This window comes from Parambassis ranga, chromosome 12 (assembly GCF_900634625.1).
Source record: "Parambassis ranga chromosome 12, fParRan2.1, whole genome shotgun sequence".
Taxonomy (NCBI): Eukaryota; Metazoa; Chordata; class Actinopteri; family Ambassidae; genus Parambassis; species Parambassis ranga.
Genome location: NC_041032.1, coordinates 15948564 through 15965759, shown reverse-complemented (window position 1 = coordinate 15965759; position 17196 = coordinate 15948564). Strand labels below are relative to the sequence as shown.

Here is a 17196-nt window from a genome sequence, read left to right as displayed (position 1 = left end):
ATAAGAACAACAACGATGTAAATGAACGTATTGATCTGTTCATGAATTCCAATTCCCTTAAAAAATTAACATTCTGTACAAAATGCTTAAAAAAACACGGTCTGACTGTGGAGCAGAGGACACGCTGACCCACATGGAGACGAGGTGTGGAGCGTGTGTGAGGATTTCTGCAGAAACATGCGACACTAAAGAAACAACAGAGGATAGAAAAGCTGCTACACAAAGACCCGGACCTACGAGTCCGGCGGGCCGCTCAGGCTCCACTCAGACCCTACAACACAGGAACCACCACACCACGGCGGGCCTAGACTCGTGGTAGCTCACGGAGCGGGCGGAGCCGTCCCCATCCTCCTCTGATGATGATGATGATGTGTGAGACGACAGAGGCAGATGGTTTCTTATATTTACAGGAAGCTCCTACAGTCAGTGTGTCTGCTTCACAGTCTGTCACACAACAAGGCACATGTTCTCCTGAGGCTCCAACAACAACATCTGCTGTATGTATACATGTTTATATGTGTGTGTGTGTGATTAGCCTGGTGGTACTCGGGGTTCGATCTTGAGCGACAGCTCATAGAGGGTGTCTTCATCCATCACCAGAGCCTTATCCAGCAGGAACTGCGTCACCTGGAGGGACGACGGTTTGTGTTAATACTTATACCTCGGATGTCCAACTGATGGACGAACTGCAGCTCCACCTGTGCCAGCGGGGGATGGAACTGGTGTCCTGGAGCTTTTTATGAGATGAGACTAGGATGGTGGAGGTCTTAGACTCACCTTTGGCTGGTGCTCTATCCTGTAAGGTGCTTGCTGAAACTGGCGGATTTCCCGGATGATGTGAGAAATCTGAAAGAAATCAGAGGACGTTTGACACTTTTCCCACCATGATACCTTCGAGCTGTACGAGGTATGTGTGAGCTAGCGTGTTGACAGTGTATGAAAGATCAATATGCCTACATTTGTGAGGGTTCTCTCTCTCTCTTACCATCCTCATCTTAGAGAAGTTGACGAGCCCCTCCTCGGTGAAGTTGGGCGTCCCCTCCTCGATGAAGGCCAGGTCAGTGAGGTACATGCCCAGGTACGGGACACAAGGTGGGTTACAGCTGCAACACAAACAGGGCGATGATCAGATTTCCTGACCCGCATGCTGACATTTGTCACATTGTGTGGCAGCGTTTACTTCTTCAGCGTCTCTCTGAGGTTCTTGAACCGTCCCTCTGAAGACACCGTCTTCTGCAGCCTGTCCATCAGAGCCTTCGTCTGAAAACACACAAAAAAAAGTAAGGCTCCCTGCACAGAGGACGCGTCTTTATCCCATCGGTTCTTTGAAAATACGCCACCTGTTTGCAGACTTTGGCCCAGGTCTTCTTCAGCCTGTAGATGGCGCTGCGGTTCAGAGCAGAGGTGATCTCCAGCACGCCGTTGTAGTTGTTGAGGCAGCGACAGATGTCGGCCACTGCCAGCCACTTCTCTATGGAGCCGGCCCTGGAGCCCACATCAGTGTGGGTCATGATCTCAGACGCCACCAGGTTACTCATCTGCAGAGAGACAAGAGGGACGCGTCTCACACATGCAGCGTGTCTGAATGTTTGGAGACACTTTCAACAGTCTTCCGTCCAGTCTCACGTCATTAAAGTGCTGGCTCGTCTTCATGATGAACGGCGTCCTCTCAGTTTTGTCGACCTTCATCCAGCCCTGACCCAGGAACTCCCTGCAGGACAGGACACAGGGGACACAGGGTCATGAAATGGGTTACTTCATTCACTGATGGCTAAATAATTAGCATTATTGTGTGACCTGGATGTGTTGACTTTGTGACATTAACTGATGAAATAATGAGCCAGATAAGCTGATACTCACTCGTAGGGAATACTCCGGAACACGATGTGATCCAGCAGCGTGATCTGTTCTGCCAGCTCCATCGCCGAGAGAGACTCAAAACACTCGGCTTTAGGACTCTCCGTCTTAAAAACAGACACACACACAAACTGTACACACTGCCGCGTAACTACACAACACTACACACACAGAGGAGCCACTACAGCTGGTGGTGGGGGGTTCTTTATAACATATTTATTGTTCTTACCACGATGAAGTGTAGGAGGGGGCAGCTTTTCTGTTCCACAACCAGGAGATAAAATATTTCAACAACTGTTTACAGGCTTCAAAGAGCTGTTAGAAGTCTGAGGGGATACTGACCATCTGCAGGATGTCTTCTATCCTCAGCTGATTGTCGTCCAGTTCATCCTGAGAAAGGGCACTTTAACACACACACAGACACACACACACTTACTACACACTCAAACCACAGCCTGATAATGTTTCAGTGGAGTGTGGCTACTTCAGTATGTTGGTCGTAGCTTTCCTCTCCTGTGGCAGCAGGTCTGGATCTCGGAGAACCTCGTCCAGAAGGCTGATCACGCCCATCTTCAGCTCACTGTTCATGTCGAAGTCCTGAAAACACACACAAATAATCACACACACACACACTGAGACGACATCATCCAGGTGTTTTCCTTCTACAACCCCTCACATCCCCACAGCTTCTCTTTTCCATCACATGGAAATGGCGCCCTCTAGTGCGAGTACTAGATCTGATGTCATGCTCCTACACACACGTCTGCAGTCAGAGAGCAGTCAGACGTGTGTGTGTGTGTGCAGATTGGGGTCATGCACACCTCACACTAACAACAAAAGTTCACTTTCCTCCGCCATGCAGCCTCTTATGTAACATGAACTGAAAATGATGGTCCTCAGGGCGTCCGCGGGGAGGACGCTGACCTTTCCGGCAGCTTCCTTTGTGGGTGGAACGACACGCAGAGCAAAGAGCAGCGCCGTCAGGGAGGAGACGCGATGAGCACAGACACCGACGGGCGTCTTCAGGTGGACGAGGGTCACATCACAAACCTGTGTTCGCCGTGTGTGTTGATGCGACGCACAGACTGACCTGTGAGTGTTTGGACACCCAGTGTCGCAGCACGTTGAGCACTCTGTTGGTCGCAGCTCTGCGGATGATGAATTCTTTGTCGCAGGTTTTCTCAGAGTTGTTGAAACCTGACAGAACAAACAAACATCAAACTGTCACTTTTCCTTCACTTTTCCTGCAGCTGTGTTGGTTTGGACCTCCCTCACCCTGGGAGCTGCCGTGTCCGGCTGCAGCCGTAGCGATGGCGAATGCCGACGCCGGCGACATTGTGCAGCGAGAGTTGTCCCCCGAAGTGACTGCGAGAACACATCAGGTCTTTAAACTCATCACGATGGATGCCTTCTACCTGTTTGCGTGTATTGATGTGCGTGTGTGTGTTGTGTACCTCCTGACTGTCGGTAGCGCAGGTGCCTCGGCGTGGAGGGCGAGCGGCAGGGAGACATGTCGCCCGGCTCGGTGCTGGACGGTGATTCAGGGATGAACTTGTCCAGTGAAACTGACTCCAGGACAGCTGAGAGGACAGAAAAGACCAGATCAACCCATTGACCCATTTCTGTCCTTCACTCCGAGTCTGAGTGGAATGTAAGTGATATTCAAACCAGGTGGAGCCTTCACCTGGTTATGAAGGCTTCCTGTCTGAGGCGTGCGCCCACACACCGTCAGAGTGAGTCACATGCTTTCATGTTTCTGATACTCACCCCTGCGGATGCTTCGCCTCAGCTTCCCGCAGAAGGCGTCGATGCGCGGCAGCTCCACGCTGACGTCCTCCCCTGCTGACGCAGCTGGGCTCAGTTCTGGAGAGCTGGGACCGCGACTGAGGTCCAGGGGGGCCTTGGTGGATCCTGGGGGTGGTGAGGACACCCCAGAGGCCTGGGGGAGGCTGGGAGAGCGCGTGGCGGTGGGCGGCGGGGAGGAAAAGCCAGAGGGTGCCCGAGTGGCGCTGGGAGGAGGAGAGGAGATGGAGGGGCAGTGGGTAGAGGTGGGGGAGTTGGCGGCAGAGGAGGAGGGCGTGGCCGACAGGTCCAGGGCTCCTGCTTTACTGCTGATGGGGGAGCTGAGGGAGAGCTTGCGGCAGTGGACGGGGGAGGACGTGCGAGAGGGGATGGAGAGAGGAGGAGGAGAGGAGAACTTGCGGCACAGCCGAGGGGATTTGTTGTTGAGCGAGTCGGATCCCCAGGCGCCCTGGTTGGTGGCGAAGAAGATCTCCAGAGATCTAAAGAGAGGAGATGAGACGATGAAGCTCCAACAACAGACAGCGGCACAGGATCACCTCTGATGTGTTTACTTGGACTGATCCAGAGCGAGCTGTGTGATCTTCAGACTGTAGTCAGGACAGAGGGACATGATGGACAGACGGTCACATGAATGCTGTTCGATCCTGGGACAGGAGGAGGTGGACACGGGGACATGGGAGTGAACAATGAGATGTATGAAAGGAGAGGGGACAGACGGCGAGGACGGAGGGCCGCCCTGCGGTCGCCTACCTGACCGGTATGGATGTAAAGGGCTTCTTGTAGATGTCGGCCAGCTTGTCGATGACGACAGCGGCCGTGGTGAAGATCCTGTATGTGTGCAGGAAGGTGTTGAGGAAGTCGATGGAGAGGAAGCGCAGGTCCGTCAGGCGCTCCAGCAGGCGCTCCACGCTGGCGTAGCGGATCTGAGGGACTTTACACGAGTTGAGCGTCTTGCTGAAGCAAATGTCGACGTCATCTTTGTGCAGGCGGGCGTCAGACCTTCAGGACAAAAAGTCCACAGTCAGCTAAAGGTGCTAAAGCTGCTAACTGTGGTTAGCATTCTGTCACATGATAGCAGCTACCATGGCGTCAAACTGGTGTTTGATGTTTATAAACTCTTTTCTTACTTGATCATGTGCGGCACCGAAACCTTCGAGTTCTCCTCAAACACACTCGTCATCAGGCCGTTACATCGGATGTTATCGATGCACTGAAACATAGAGAAGACAAACATGAGTCCTGGTTCCAGAGACACATCATTTTAAAGGCATCCTTACCGACCGCTCACCTGGCTGATGTCGCTGGTCCAGGCGGCCTTCTCCTGCCGGGACGGCGCCAGCAGGACGACGGAGAAGCTCTGACCGTCAGGAGGCTCCACCACGATTTTAAACTGCAGGTGGTTGAAGCCCTGACCTGCTGCGTTGTCTTAAAAACAAGAAAAACACCCCTCAGAGAACTGAACACAGACAGTACAAAGGAACAAAGATGGTGGAACGAAGCTCACAGTCTTCATCGCTGGCGTCGAGTTCTTCAATCAGAGTGCACTCGATCAGAGACAACGTCCCCCCCTGCTGTTAACGGAGGAAAGAACGCCGTTATTTTAACTGCTTTTTTAATGTGTTGTCTTCCTGCGGACAGCGAGGCTGACCTTCAGCAGGTGCAGCTTCCCTCCAGATGTGCGGGTACAGATGAGGAAGTGTTTAGTAAACAGGAAGCACTGCCTCTCTCCTTCCTTCCTCAGGGAGAGGGCGCCCAGGCGGACCTTACTGAGCATGCCCCGTTCACTGCTGGACGGCAGCTGGATGAGCGAGCCTGCCCACAGAGAGAGAGAGAGAGAGAGAGAAGAGTCAGGAAGTGAAGTGATGAAGAAGAGTAGTAACAAACAGGAGCTCACCTTGCCTGACGAAGGTCTGGCTGGTGTCCAGCAGGATGTCGCAGCCCTCCACGATCATCCTTTCGATGGCGAGATTCTTCCTGATGTTCTCCGTGTCGCTCACCTCGTCGTGCATCATCCTGACAACACCGCCAACCGACGTTGAGTTAGTTTAAACACACGCATGAAGAAGCACACACAAACACACACTCTTACTTTGAGAGCTCCTCCAGTTTAGATTTGGCAAACTCCAGACTCTTCCTCTCCACGTGCTCATGAGGCGTGTGTGCGAGCAGCTCGTGCAGCGTGATGATGTACCGTGGAATCTAAACATAAACACATCGTGTCACCTACGACCAGTCGCCAACCAGCAGCAGCTCTGGTAACAGTGTGCGGCACCTGGAACATGGGGTATGTGAGGAACGTCTCCAGCATGCGGCCCTCGCACGTGGCGTTGGACTCGTACTGTTTCAGCAGCTTGTCGAAGTCTCGGTTCTGCTTGCAGTTTGCCAGAACCTGCAGACTGTACTGATGGTTCCGCACAAACTCCTGGTAAATGTTGAGCATTGGCAGCAGGATGTCGAACAGGTCGGCTGGACGGGGAGAAGGAAACACACATGCTCATCTTTTCAATTCATTGTAAAGCGTCCCTGTCTCTAAGGGAGCGCCCAGGAACTCATTTCAGCCGCGTGTATTCAGGATCTCATTCTTTCGGTCAGTACCCAGAGCTCGTGGCCATAGGTGAGGGTAGGAACGTAGATTGACCGGTAAAACGAAAGCTTCGCCTTTCAGCTCAGCTCCAGAAGCTGCACCGATCCACCTGTCAATCTCCCGCTCCATTTTTCTCTCACTTGTGAACGAGACGCCGAGAGAGGAGCTCTCCTCCTCCACCCAGACAAGACTTCACTTCTTTAAATGATTATTAGCGCAGATGATTCATAGGTGCAGGACTGCAAATATTCAATATTCAATAAATCTGTCAATTACACTGACATGGATCAAATGATTATTTATTTAGGCCCCGTTCACACTGGGGAAAAAAATGTGGCTTAAGCAGGATTTGGCCGCATCCAGATCAAACCAGATGTGTTTTTTTCCGAGTGTGAACACCTCCAATCCGGCTGTATCCAGTTTGATTTCAATCTAGCCGGATCGGCTCAAATGTGGCTCAGGTGTGAACGCAAATGTGGCGAGCGAATCCGGCTAGCGACATGCTACTTCCGGTTCACGGGGTGCGACACGGGACAAAAAAACGCATGACGCATGCGCACACGCGGTCCTACCGCGGCGTGAAAGGACTCTGTATATTACGAGGTGCCACCTAGTGGTTTGGAGGACCGCAAACACGCTGGATGAAGCCGGATTGAGTGCGGACACAACTGTGTGCTAGCCAGATTTGAAAATAGGTCTGAACGCATCCAGCTTAAAGGCTGTCTGGGCTCAATCCTACTGTAGCTGGAATGACTTTCTCCAGTGTGAACGGGGCCTTAGTTTATGACAACGTTCAGCTTCTTTACAGACGTCTAAGGTCAACAGACAAAACTAACTAGAATTTGATGATTGAATCAATTGATCAACATCAATTTCTCATTGGTCAGGCTCAAATATCTGATATTTGTTTGTGAAATCTCTGAAACAGTTGATCAGAGATTCATTTCTGTTGCGGCTCCAGAACGAAGCCTCGGCTGCCTGGAAGCCTGAAAACAGAAATCTTTGCTGTCATTGATCCAGATAACTGTAATCTCTGCTGGACTCACCCAGGACCAGCGTGGGCCAGTTGGCGATCCGAGCCTTCAAACCCTGATGGAAGATCTCATGTAGAAACATGATGGTCTCACTGCAGGGGGGGGGGGATAACGAGCTGTAAAGTCTGCTTCTGTAAAAACACCTGGACTCTCTCGTCTCAAAGAACCAGAACTTTCCTGATTAATAAATGATTATTTTAAACCAACCAAAGACACAGACATGCTCCAGACAGGAGTTTGTTTTCAGTCCTGTTTTTGTGGTTTCGGGGGTTTAGCCTGTGTGATTCTAAACTGTCAGTCACCTGTTGAGGAAGATGCTGCTGACGTCGTCGTGGCTGATGGGCGGCTTCTTGGAGCTGGCGGCCATGCGGAGCGGCCGCAGGAAACAGTTGACCAGGATGGAGAGCTGGTGGACGTACTCGGTCTCCGCCTCCACCATGGTGAAGACGATCTGGTTCCTCTTCCTCATGCTCTCGGCGTGCGGGGAGCAGATGTAGTCCTGGACGATGATCTTCCACTTCCTCCGGCAGAGCCAGCCGCGCATGAAGCTCTGCACCTGCAGGGCACACGCTACACGTCACGGCCCGCTCCTCCGCGCGCTTATTTATGGAACCACTGAGCTTTACCTTCTTTATCTTTTTGATGTCCGGGTCCTCCTCCTCCTGGTTGTTCTGGGAAGGCTGCATCCTCTCCTTGGTTTTGTTCAGCAGGACAATCTGCCACAACAACAGCAGGCTCCACGTGTGATTACATGTTCATGAAACCACTTTAGAGGCTCAGAGACACCAACATCTTCTCACAGGAGGAGGCAGGAGGCCTGCTGCTCTTAATTTAACCTGAGTGTCTCCTCATCACGCCAGCTGCATTTGCATGCTTTGATCTGCGTGTGAGTGAACCCATGCATGCACTGATGTGGATGTGCTCATGCATACCTCAGCTTTGAGCCTCTCGATCTCGGTGTCCTGGTCCTCCAGCTGAGTGCGAAGCTGATTGGCTGCGACCTTCTCGGTCTCCATGATCTGGACCAGGTGGATGTACTTCTGCATCAGGATCTCACGCTCAATGATGATGTCAGAGTAGCTGAGAGCAGGAGGAACAAATGAAAGGAAGAGCGGGAGGTGATTTAACCCTCTGAACCCCAAACAGTGTGTTTTTTAAGAGAACTCAAATTTCCGAGAACCAGGAAGCCATGATGGACTCTGAATGGCATGTCATGTGATCATGGACTCTGAATGGCTGTCATGTGATCAGAAGTCTTCTGATCACATGACAGCCATTCAGAGTCCATCATGGCTTCCTGGTTGTGCTGAGGAATGCAGAATTGTGGTTTTTAGTAGGGATGTCCCGATCCGATCACGTGATCGGAAATCGTGATTTCAGACTCAGTCGGAATCGGACATTACCTCCCGATCAGGACTCGGATATATATTTATCAGGGCTGTCAAAGTTAACGCCTTCTGTGCAGGGTGGCTCTGTGTCCTGTAGTGTAGGGGTATGACAGTCGCTTTTGGTGCGAGAGGTCCAGGGTTCGAGACCTCGATGAGCTGCTGTGTGTGGGAAATCTCCCAGTGTGGCGGCAGCGTGAAGCACGCACGCACAAATGCACACGGGTTTTGCTGCAATGGGTGCCTTTATAGAGAATCCTGAAAGTATCGGATCGGGACTCGGTATCGGCAGATACTCAAAATCAAATGACTCAGAGGCAAAAAAACCTGATCGGGTTTTTAGTGATTTTTTTTAGCTTGAATTTGGTTGTTAAACTGCATGTCACACATGATGCATTCAAGGACCATTGGAAAGTCAGACGATTCTGTGATAAATGCTCCAGATCCCCTGACATCCCTAAAATCTGAATGTTAATCATTAAAATGTAAAATAAATCCACCTTTGAAGGACTGAAACTCAGTTTTCCTAGTTTTTTTGACACTCTCATGTACAGCGTGGAGCGGGATAATCAGGTGCTCTGAGGTGATTTTCTGCTGAATTCTGCGTTAAAAATAGGAGGCAGCCGTGCAGAGGAATAGAGGTCGAGTGGCGAGATCAAGTCTGTGATGTAACCAGAGTAGCACTACAGCACCAGTGTGACCTAAATGTGAAGCGCTGCAAGCAGAACACACACACACACACACACACACACACACACACACACACACACACACACACACACACACACACACACACACACACACACACACACACACACACACACACACACACACACACACACACACACACACACACACACGTTAAACTAATGTTGAATAACACGTGGCTGCTGTGTCAAATGTGCAAAGAAAAAGCAGAATGTGGAGAAGGGTTGGACTCTGGGGAGTTATTCAACACACAGACTGTGCTGGATGATGTTGTGAGGATAGATTTAGTGCATCAGTCAGGACCACACTGACACGGCTTCAGGAGGGGAAAGAGGGAATGATTTAAAGTCTGACGAAGCTGTCGTTCGAAGCGTGTGCTCTGCTGCCTGGGAAGGTTCACACAAGAGTAAAAACGTCCCCTCTGACTGATTTGTTGTTATATGTGACGTTTTTAGATCATGAGTCCTGAGGACAATGATTCTGAGCCTGTTACTGTTGGAGCTGCTCCAGGCCAACAGATCAATACAACAATAAGTAAATCCCTCTGAAACGTATGGAACCAGAGGCATCAAGGAGCGCATCCTGCAGCTGCTAAAACACCTCAGCCCCACATGTGATCTCATTTATTCTGAGTACTGCAGCAGAGGACTCAGACTGTCATTACCTGGCCTGCTGGATGCACTCCACCCACTCGTTGCAGTCGGACTCCTCCTCCGCCCGCAGCTCCAACGGTTTCTGTCCATCGTGGCCAAAAATGACCAGGAAGTAGTGCTGCAAGGGAGAAAACAGACACAACACTGTAAAAAATACTTCCTGCACCAGGAAAAGATTTTCATGTCAGGTCAGGTTTTTACATTTCAAGGTTCGCAGGGTACTTGAATGCATCATGTGTCATCAAAAATCAGATTTCATCAGGCCTGAGCTAAACAAAATCCTCCAAACATTAAGAGTTCACTCCAACAAGACACAAACACCATCTTCCTCACCTCAGGGTTTTTGCCGTGAGCCTGACGGCACTAAAATAACTCACAGAAAAAAAGCGACTGTTATCTTTGAGACGAGGTGATGATTAGGAGGTTACACTGACTGAGATCTGCTTCAAACTGTTCAGATGTCTCTCCACAGAGCTCAGCTCAGATGACTGATGAGTCTAATATCCACACTGATTCGGGCTGACTGGACATAGTGATGCTGTGTGCAGATTAAAGCTCTTTCTGTCTCTTTCATTGTTATCCTGGAGCTTAAAGCGGGCTCGTGGCCGGGGAAGCCGCATTAGCAATGCAAGGAGCTGAACAAGCCTGCGTGGTTATGTAAACCCTCCCTCCCCCAACACACAAACAAGCCCTTAAGCCTCTCTGGTCCATAGCGGCACACGCTAGCAAGTGTCTCTCACCCGCTTATCGTTACATCAGTAGAACACAGACCTGCCGTCCCTCTCTGTGGCAGCCTGTCAGAGAGCGTCAAAATAACGGTGGCTTCACCTTTTGACTCCAATAAACTAACAGCTACACAACATGTCCGAAATGTTGTCGTGAAGAAACAAAACAACATAAAATCTGCCAATATTATCTTATCATGGACACACATCAGCCATCGATCAGCCATAGGACTCCACAGACCTCTGAAGCTCTGCTGTGGTGTCTACACCAAGACCACAGCACCTGACGGCCGGTTCACACTGTGTGATTTTGGGCTGTCCCAGGCGAAAGACGAGCATCGTAGGAGAATTGTGGAGATATCTTTGGGCTAAATCGGTGGTCTTATGTCGCTAACCTGTGATCGCCTGCGATTCAGTAAAGGGTCATCATACCAAAGTTTATTAGATTTTGTACGTTGTATAGTGTGTCATGCAATGGTCTTATAAGATCGCTAAAAATCGCACAGGGCATTAGACCTTTCTATCAGAACCAGCAGGAGGTTTTCAAACCAGAGAGAAAACTCCCCCAAAAAAACTGAGAAATGTAAAAAAAAAAAAAAAAGAAAATGACTAATTTAGATTTTTTTAAAAATGCATTCAAACTAGAAAAGCGTTGGAAATTAAAAATAATCACAAATTCTTTTTTAATGAAATTTCAAATAATATAATAATAAACAACTTCCTGTGGATTGATTAAAAAGGAATTTACACCAAGGAAAAAACTCAAATTCAGCTCGTCTGTTGGACCACGCCACATGACCCGGTCTCCACTTCTGACCGGTCCTGCCCACTACAGACCGGGCCTCACAGGCCTGCAGGTTTGAAGATGCTCGGTCGTCCACACATCACAGTTCAGGTGTTGTTAAAGTCGCTCAAATCCTCCTGCTGCACATTTTTCTTTTGTTTCTAACACCAGGTTTGAGGGGATTGCTGTGCGATACGTCCCGCCCACTGACAGGAGAGAACTGAGAACTGGATAATCAGTGGTCATACCGGATCAGAAACCAGGTCTGTTGCAGACACCACATCCACTCACAGTACAGTAAAAAGCTCAGCTACAAATAGCACAGGTACCAGCGGTGTGTCTGTGAGAGGTTGTGTTGAAAATGGGATTCAGACAGTGTCTGCAGGCAACAGGACCAGCAAGGATGCTATTCTTAGACGAGTGCAGCAGCAGCAGCAGCAGCAGCAGCATCCCGGAGCAGAGCCGCATGTCAGACACAAACACACCACAACTTACAATGTAACATCACACACACACACACACACACACACACTGGACTCATCTCTGCATTCTAACTTTAATGTAAGCTATCAACCTTCATCGCCATGGAAACACATCAGTCAGGCAGTCTATAGTAGGCAGCTTCATTAGCATAAACACTTTATATCAGAACCAACCATTTAATGTGAACTTTAGCGCTTCTTTGTTTTGGTTTTACAGCTCATAACTTTCAGGCAGCAAGTCAGAGCCTAGCTGTGGACAGATGTCCAAAGATGGAGCAAAAGAGGTTGATAACGTTTAAAGAGATGAAGGAAAACCATCCAATTAGCAACTTGAGACACAAGTTCACCAGCTTGGACCAAGGTATTTGTGACATGTTAGCTTGAAGGCTAACATGTCACAGTAAGTGTGGATTTATTCATCATATCAGCACAAAAACAAAGTAATCATTACAAATAACTGTCACACACACACACACACCAATCCTATTTCCAGACGTCAGGACAAATGTTCCAGAAATGTTACTCACATGTGAGACATCCAGTAAAAGTGAATTTTAAATATAAACAGTGTTGATATGGGTCACAGCTGTGATCAGTTCCTTCAATTCTATCCCTGGATTTCGTCTCTCAGGCTGAGCTGTGTGAGGACGCCTGCGAACTCTACTAATGGTGGCAAAACATCACCTCTGCATATTTACATTAAAACCCAAATCATTTCAATATATTTCACAAAAATAAATGAAGATTTTACAGTTGACTCAACAACCACTGTATTGAGCAGCAACATCTAAAGCATCTATAGTACTCATCAAGTAATCACAGATCAATACACTGATCACAGCTGTGCTAATGAATCAACATAGTGTGAATAAAGCTGCTAGCAGACTGGACATGAAAGCAGCCGAGCGGTGGCTGCAGCGTGGCGCCGTCTGATGTCCTCTGATGTTTTGTCTGACTTTAATGTGGCTCCGTCGGAAACACTGCGGTGAGGATCACGGAGCGCTCGGCCCTCATCACGGTAGGTGGACATCAAACAACAACTGTCTGCACGGACACTTCACGTCCAACAACAGAGACACGGCGTCACCACGGAGCCGCTCCAGCTACACAAGTACTGTGAAGGTTAAATTGCATTTTATGGGGCAACATCCTTTCCACCATTTTTGGCTACCATGGTAATGAGTCCTGCACACATACATGACTCTGACTGTTCAGATGCTGATTTATTAGAGATCTGGAGTTATTTATTTACCCATCTTTGCTGCTCATCATACTGTCAATACACGGTGAATTAATAAGAAAAAAATGTTGATTGATCTGCGATCACCCGCCAGCCTCAGCTCCACTCACGCTCCCCCTCTTTGTCCGTTTTTGGCAGACTGTGACGCCGCCAACATGGCGACGGTCAGAGCGTCCCAGAGCCTCAAAGCAGCTCTTCAGACACACAACAAATGAACGTTTTTTCCATACATTTGGCTAAAAAAAGGAGGAAGCAGCGTCATAATGAGCAGACCACGAGCTCGACATGGAACCGGATGAGCGACTGGGTGGACCATCGGCTTCACCTCTACTGTGCAGACTCTGGTTTCAACATGGCAGCGCCCATCAGTGAGGCAGGACCACACTGTCCCTCTGTTATACAGTCAAAGTCAAAGTCTATTCAGGTAAGGACATCAACATGTCCACACAGTCTCTGTGACACTCCCACTGCAAAGGCTGGATAACAAGCTTACATCTCACCAAGACGAGCCCATAGACAGAGCACGAACCACATGAGATCAATCCTGACCCGACTGTTGACTTTCAATTAACCAACGTGCTTCCTCTTCTAAACCCAACGGACGTCCTCACACGCCGAGCAAGCTCCACCTTTCACTGCCTCGTCATGGTGAAATGCTCCCAGTCTTTGGAGGAGTTCATTGGTGTTGCATTGGTGCCACTGTAAAGGGGCCCCTTTGGAAAAAAGTATGTAAGGGGTTAGGTGGACTCAGATGCTGCCAACATGGCGACTGTTGGAGCCTCCAGAACTCTGTGGGTGAAGCTTCGTCAGAATATCCATTAGATTAAGGATGGACTTCTGCTTTCTTTCATTATGTGTCACTTTGAACATGAACATCACAACACAAGAGTCACAAGATGGCCGTCAGACGGTGCTCTATCTGAACACAACAAGCGCTCCCAATCTGGACGAGAACCTTAGCTTTCTATCCAGGGTAGGCATTGTGAACCAGGGGCGCCGATTTCTGCAGGTGGGCGCTCGCCGTGCCTGCATGACTTGTTGAAACATCAATGGCCGACTGATGCCGCTTTTCTTTGGACACTGAAGCCTCAGAATGTGGAAAGACATTTCAATTAGCCAACTTAGAGCCATGTCGGCTTGTGGTGATGCAGTCTGCATGGCACTGCCAGTTGTCATGTGCATGTGTGTAATAACTTCATGAAAACAATAACGTCACAAAGAATCATGACATCAATTCTAGGCTAAAACAAATGGTGCAGGCCTAGCCCCGGCTGACCATCAGCGAGTGTCCTCACAGCAGCTACAGGGCAGGCCGCCCCCCATGGATCTAATGCCAGGCTGTCACACCGCAGGGAGACAGAGTAACAGCACCGTCCTCCCTCACCACCGTCACTGTCTGTCGATAAATAACAGACGACATCTATAAAACGACTCGATCCTGAACGTCTGTGGAAGACTCTTCTTCCAGGTCACAGTCTCCTTTACGTCTCCTCGAACTTCACACACCGGGACATGTTCAAAGCAACATGTTTACCTGCCGGTAGTAAACCTGAGTCACAGGCATCATGTGAGTAACGACCAGCAGATTAGCTGCGTATCGATGAGCAGATTAACCGATATAATCCAGCTTGTGCCAAATAATTGTCTCCTGTCAGGCTGGGTGGAGGAAAAGCAGCTTTTGCCTTCATAAAATTATAACAATCATCATCGTGTCAGCAGCTGCTGAAACATCTTCAAAGCCTGCAGCTACAAAAACACAAATATGGGTCATTTAAAATTACCTCCAGAGAGCCATTATATAAGAACTGACTGTTTACAGTTCACTTCATGGACAGCACCGAGCTCCTTCTGTTCACCTCACACACATTTCTGAAGCTCCACACCAAAGAAAGCTGCACGGAGATCTGATGAAGTGTGTCCAAACATCCAGAGGAGAACAGGAGGTCCTCCTCCAACCGCTCAGACGTATCAGAAATGAGTCAAAGCTCCACTCAATAAACAAATATTGACGATTATTTTGCAAAGAAGCTAAACCCAGATAAAACGTTTAGATTAAAGGTCACAGACTCTGCTCACAGCAGTTTCAGTGCTCAGATGACTGAACACTATCAATGCATGGATGTGTTCGCTCTGCTTGTTGCGCTTGAGTGAAAACACATTTTATAAACCTTTAAAATGATCGTTTCAAACTTCCCCCTCCACCCCTGGACCCGCTGCCCAGGCCCGGCCTGCGCAGCGGGACGCACCTGCTGCTTCTCCAGCGGCTCCTTGCTGACGGCGGAGACTTTGGGCGCCGGCGCGCGCTCGCACGTGCATCCCTCCAGCAGGTAGATGCCCGCGGGCCTCGTGCTCTGGTCGTTCTCGAAGTAGAAGAGCACGTTCTGGTACAGGGCGAAGTACTTCTCGGCCCAGCGGCTGTTCTCCGTGGTCTTCTTGCTCAGGAAGCCGCGCTTCGTGCCCTCTTTGCGCGCAACCACGGACAGGTACAGAGCGTGGCCCTCATTGTAGCGCACGCTCTTCTGCATTTTACGCTCACACTTTTACGTCTTTTATTTCACTTCGAGCTGGAACATCACGGCGCGTCCCGCCGGTCTTTCAGCGGATGGATACCGCGGGGAGAGCCGTCAGTGCGTCCGTGTGCAGGCAGAGGTAATCCGGGTTTACCATGGCATAAAAAGTTAGAGCGTCCACGGCGCGCATCACTCTCACCGGCTCCGTGGACCGTGGGAGGAACCGCTGGAGGCGGCGACGCTTCACGACGTCTCCATGCTGCAAACTTTGGAAAAAAAAAAAAAAAAAAGTTCCCGAGCGGGAAAAAAAAATCAAATAAATTGCGTGAAACAACAAAGCGTCACGCACGGTGCGGCGACGCAAAACAAGAATAGACTGCGGGAACAGACGGAGAAAACAGAATCACGGCGGAGATCAGCGGTAATCGGCTTTGACACCAACTTAAAGGGACAGGTCGCTGCGCGGCCCCGTGCGCGCTGCTGCGCGTCTGGCCGCTGCGCAGCGCGCGACCCCGGCGCGCAGAGGAGCGGAGCGCACGCACGGCCACGAGGGAGCGCGTCAATGAACCAGGGCCAAAAGTTTAGAGCAGCGGGGCAGCAGACATTTAAACAGCGCAGGTGTTTTAACCCGGGCCGGGCCCCCTGTCTGCTACAGAGTGTGTGTGTGTGTGTGTGTGTGTGTGTGTGTGTGTGTGTGTGTGTGTGTGACATAACAGAATCCTGTGGTGCTGTCAGCAGAGGTATGGGGAAGTGGAAGAAAGATCATTTGCCACTAATGCCACTAATGTTTGTGTCTATTGAAAAATTGAAAAACTAAACTAACCTTTATCTGATATTGATTTCAAATAAACAGTATCTCTCTCACACAACGCACGCACACACACACACACGCACACACACACACACACACACGCACACACACGCACACTCTGCCGTCAGCTAGACAAAAGCAGAAGTTTCTATTTTTGCATCAGAAGATGTTTGTTTTGAAACTCATCAAGCCTGAGAGCACAGACAGATGTTGTAGCACTTTGATGGAGTCTATATTTGTGGGAAACAGCTGTTCTGTGTGTGTGTGTTCTGGAACTAAGCTGCCTTTTAGTTGTGTACACATAATATTACTGTACACAGTGTGATGTAGACTGACTGTAAAACAGAACATGTCGTCCTGAATGTGTGTGTGATTTTTCAGATGTATGTTCACTGCTCAGGTCAAACCTTACTTGGTTTATTCAGGGGTTTTTAGAGTCGTCTGCCCATTGAATGCATCTTGTCATCATGCCAATGCAAATGATGGCAGCTGTAGTTTGCATGCTCAGGATCAGCTCCTAAAATCAGCAGCATCACTTTCTATTTTGGTACATGAGAGGGGACGGCACACACACAGCATTTATCCAGCCAGCCATTTTCCTCTGATGGTCCCGGGCCAGG

The 17196-nt window shown here is 49.5% G+C and overlaps 1 protein-coding gene across 1 annotated transcript; it reads right to left on the bottom strand.

Annotated features, from left to right (window-relative positions):
- Nucleotides 1-251: 251 nt before the first annotated feature.
- On the bottom strand, nucleotides 252-16001 carry rasgrf2a (Ras protein-specific guanine nucleotide-releasing factor 2a). Its single transcript, XM_028417786.1, has 28 exons — nucleotides 15502-16001; nucleotides 10036-10142; nucleotides 8211-8358; nucleotides 7905-7994; nucleotides 7581-7834; nucleotides 7291-7370; nucleotides 5933-6126; nucleotides 5750-5859; nucleotides 5555-5673; nucleotides 5309-5472; nucleotides 5165-5231; nucleotides 4949-5085; nucleotides 4788-4870; nucleotides 4411-4659; nucleotides 4212-4304; nucleotides 3625-4139; nucleotides 3312-3437; nucleotides 3133-3222; nucleotides 2948-3054; nucleotides 2342-2454; nucleotides 2200-2260; nucleotides 1861-1964; nucleotides 1627-1711; nucleotides 1341-1538; nucleotides 1181-1260; nucleotides 986-1103; nucleotides 778-846; nucleotides 252-627 (listed from the first exon to the last, which is right to left on the bottom strand). Exons 1-28 carry the CDS (start codon nucleotides 15778-15780, stop codon nucleotides 532-534), a joined length of 3936 nt encoding a protein of 1311 aa, XP_028273587.1. The 5' UTR covers nucleotides 15781-16001; the 3' UTR covers nucleotides 252-531.
- Between the last annotated feature and the right edge of the window lie 1195 nt (nucleotides 16002-17196).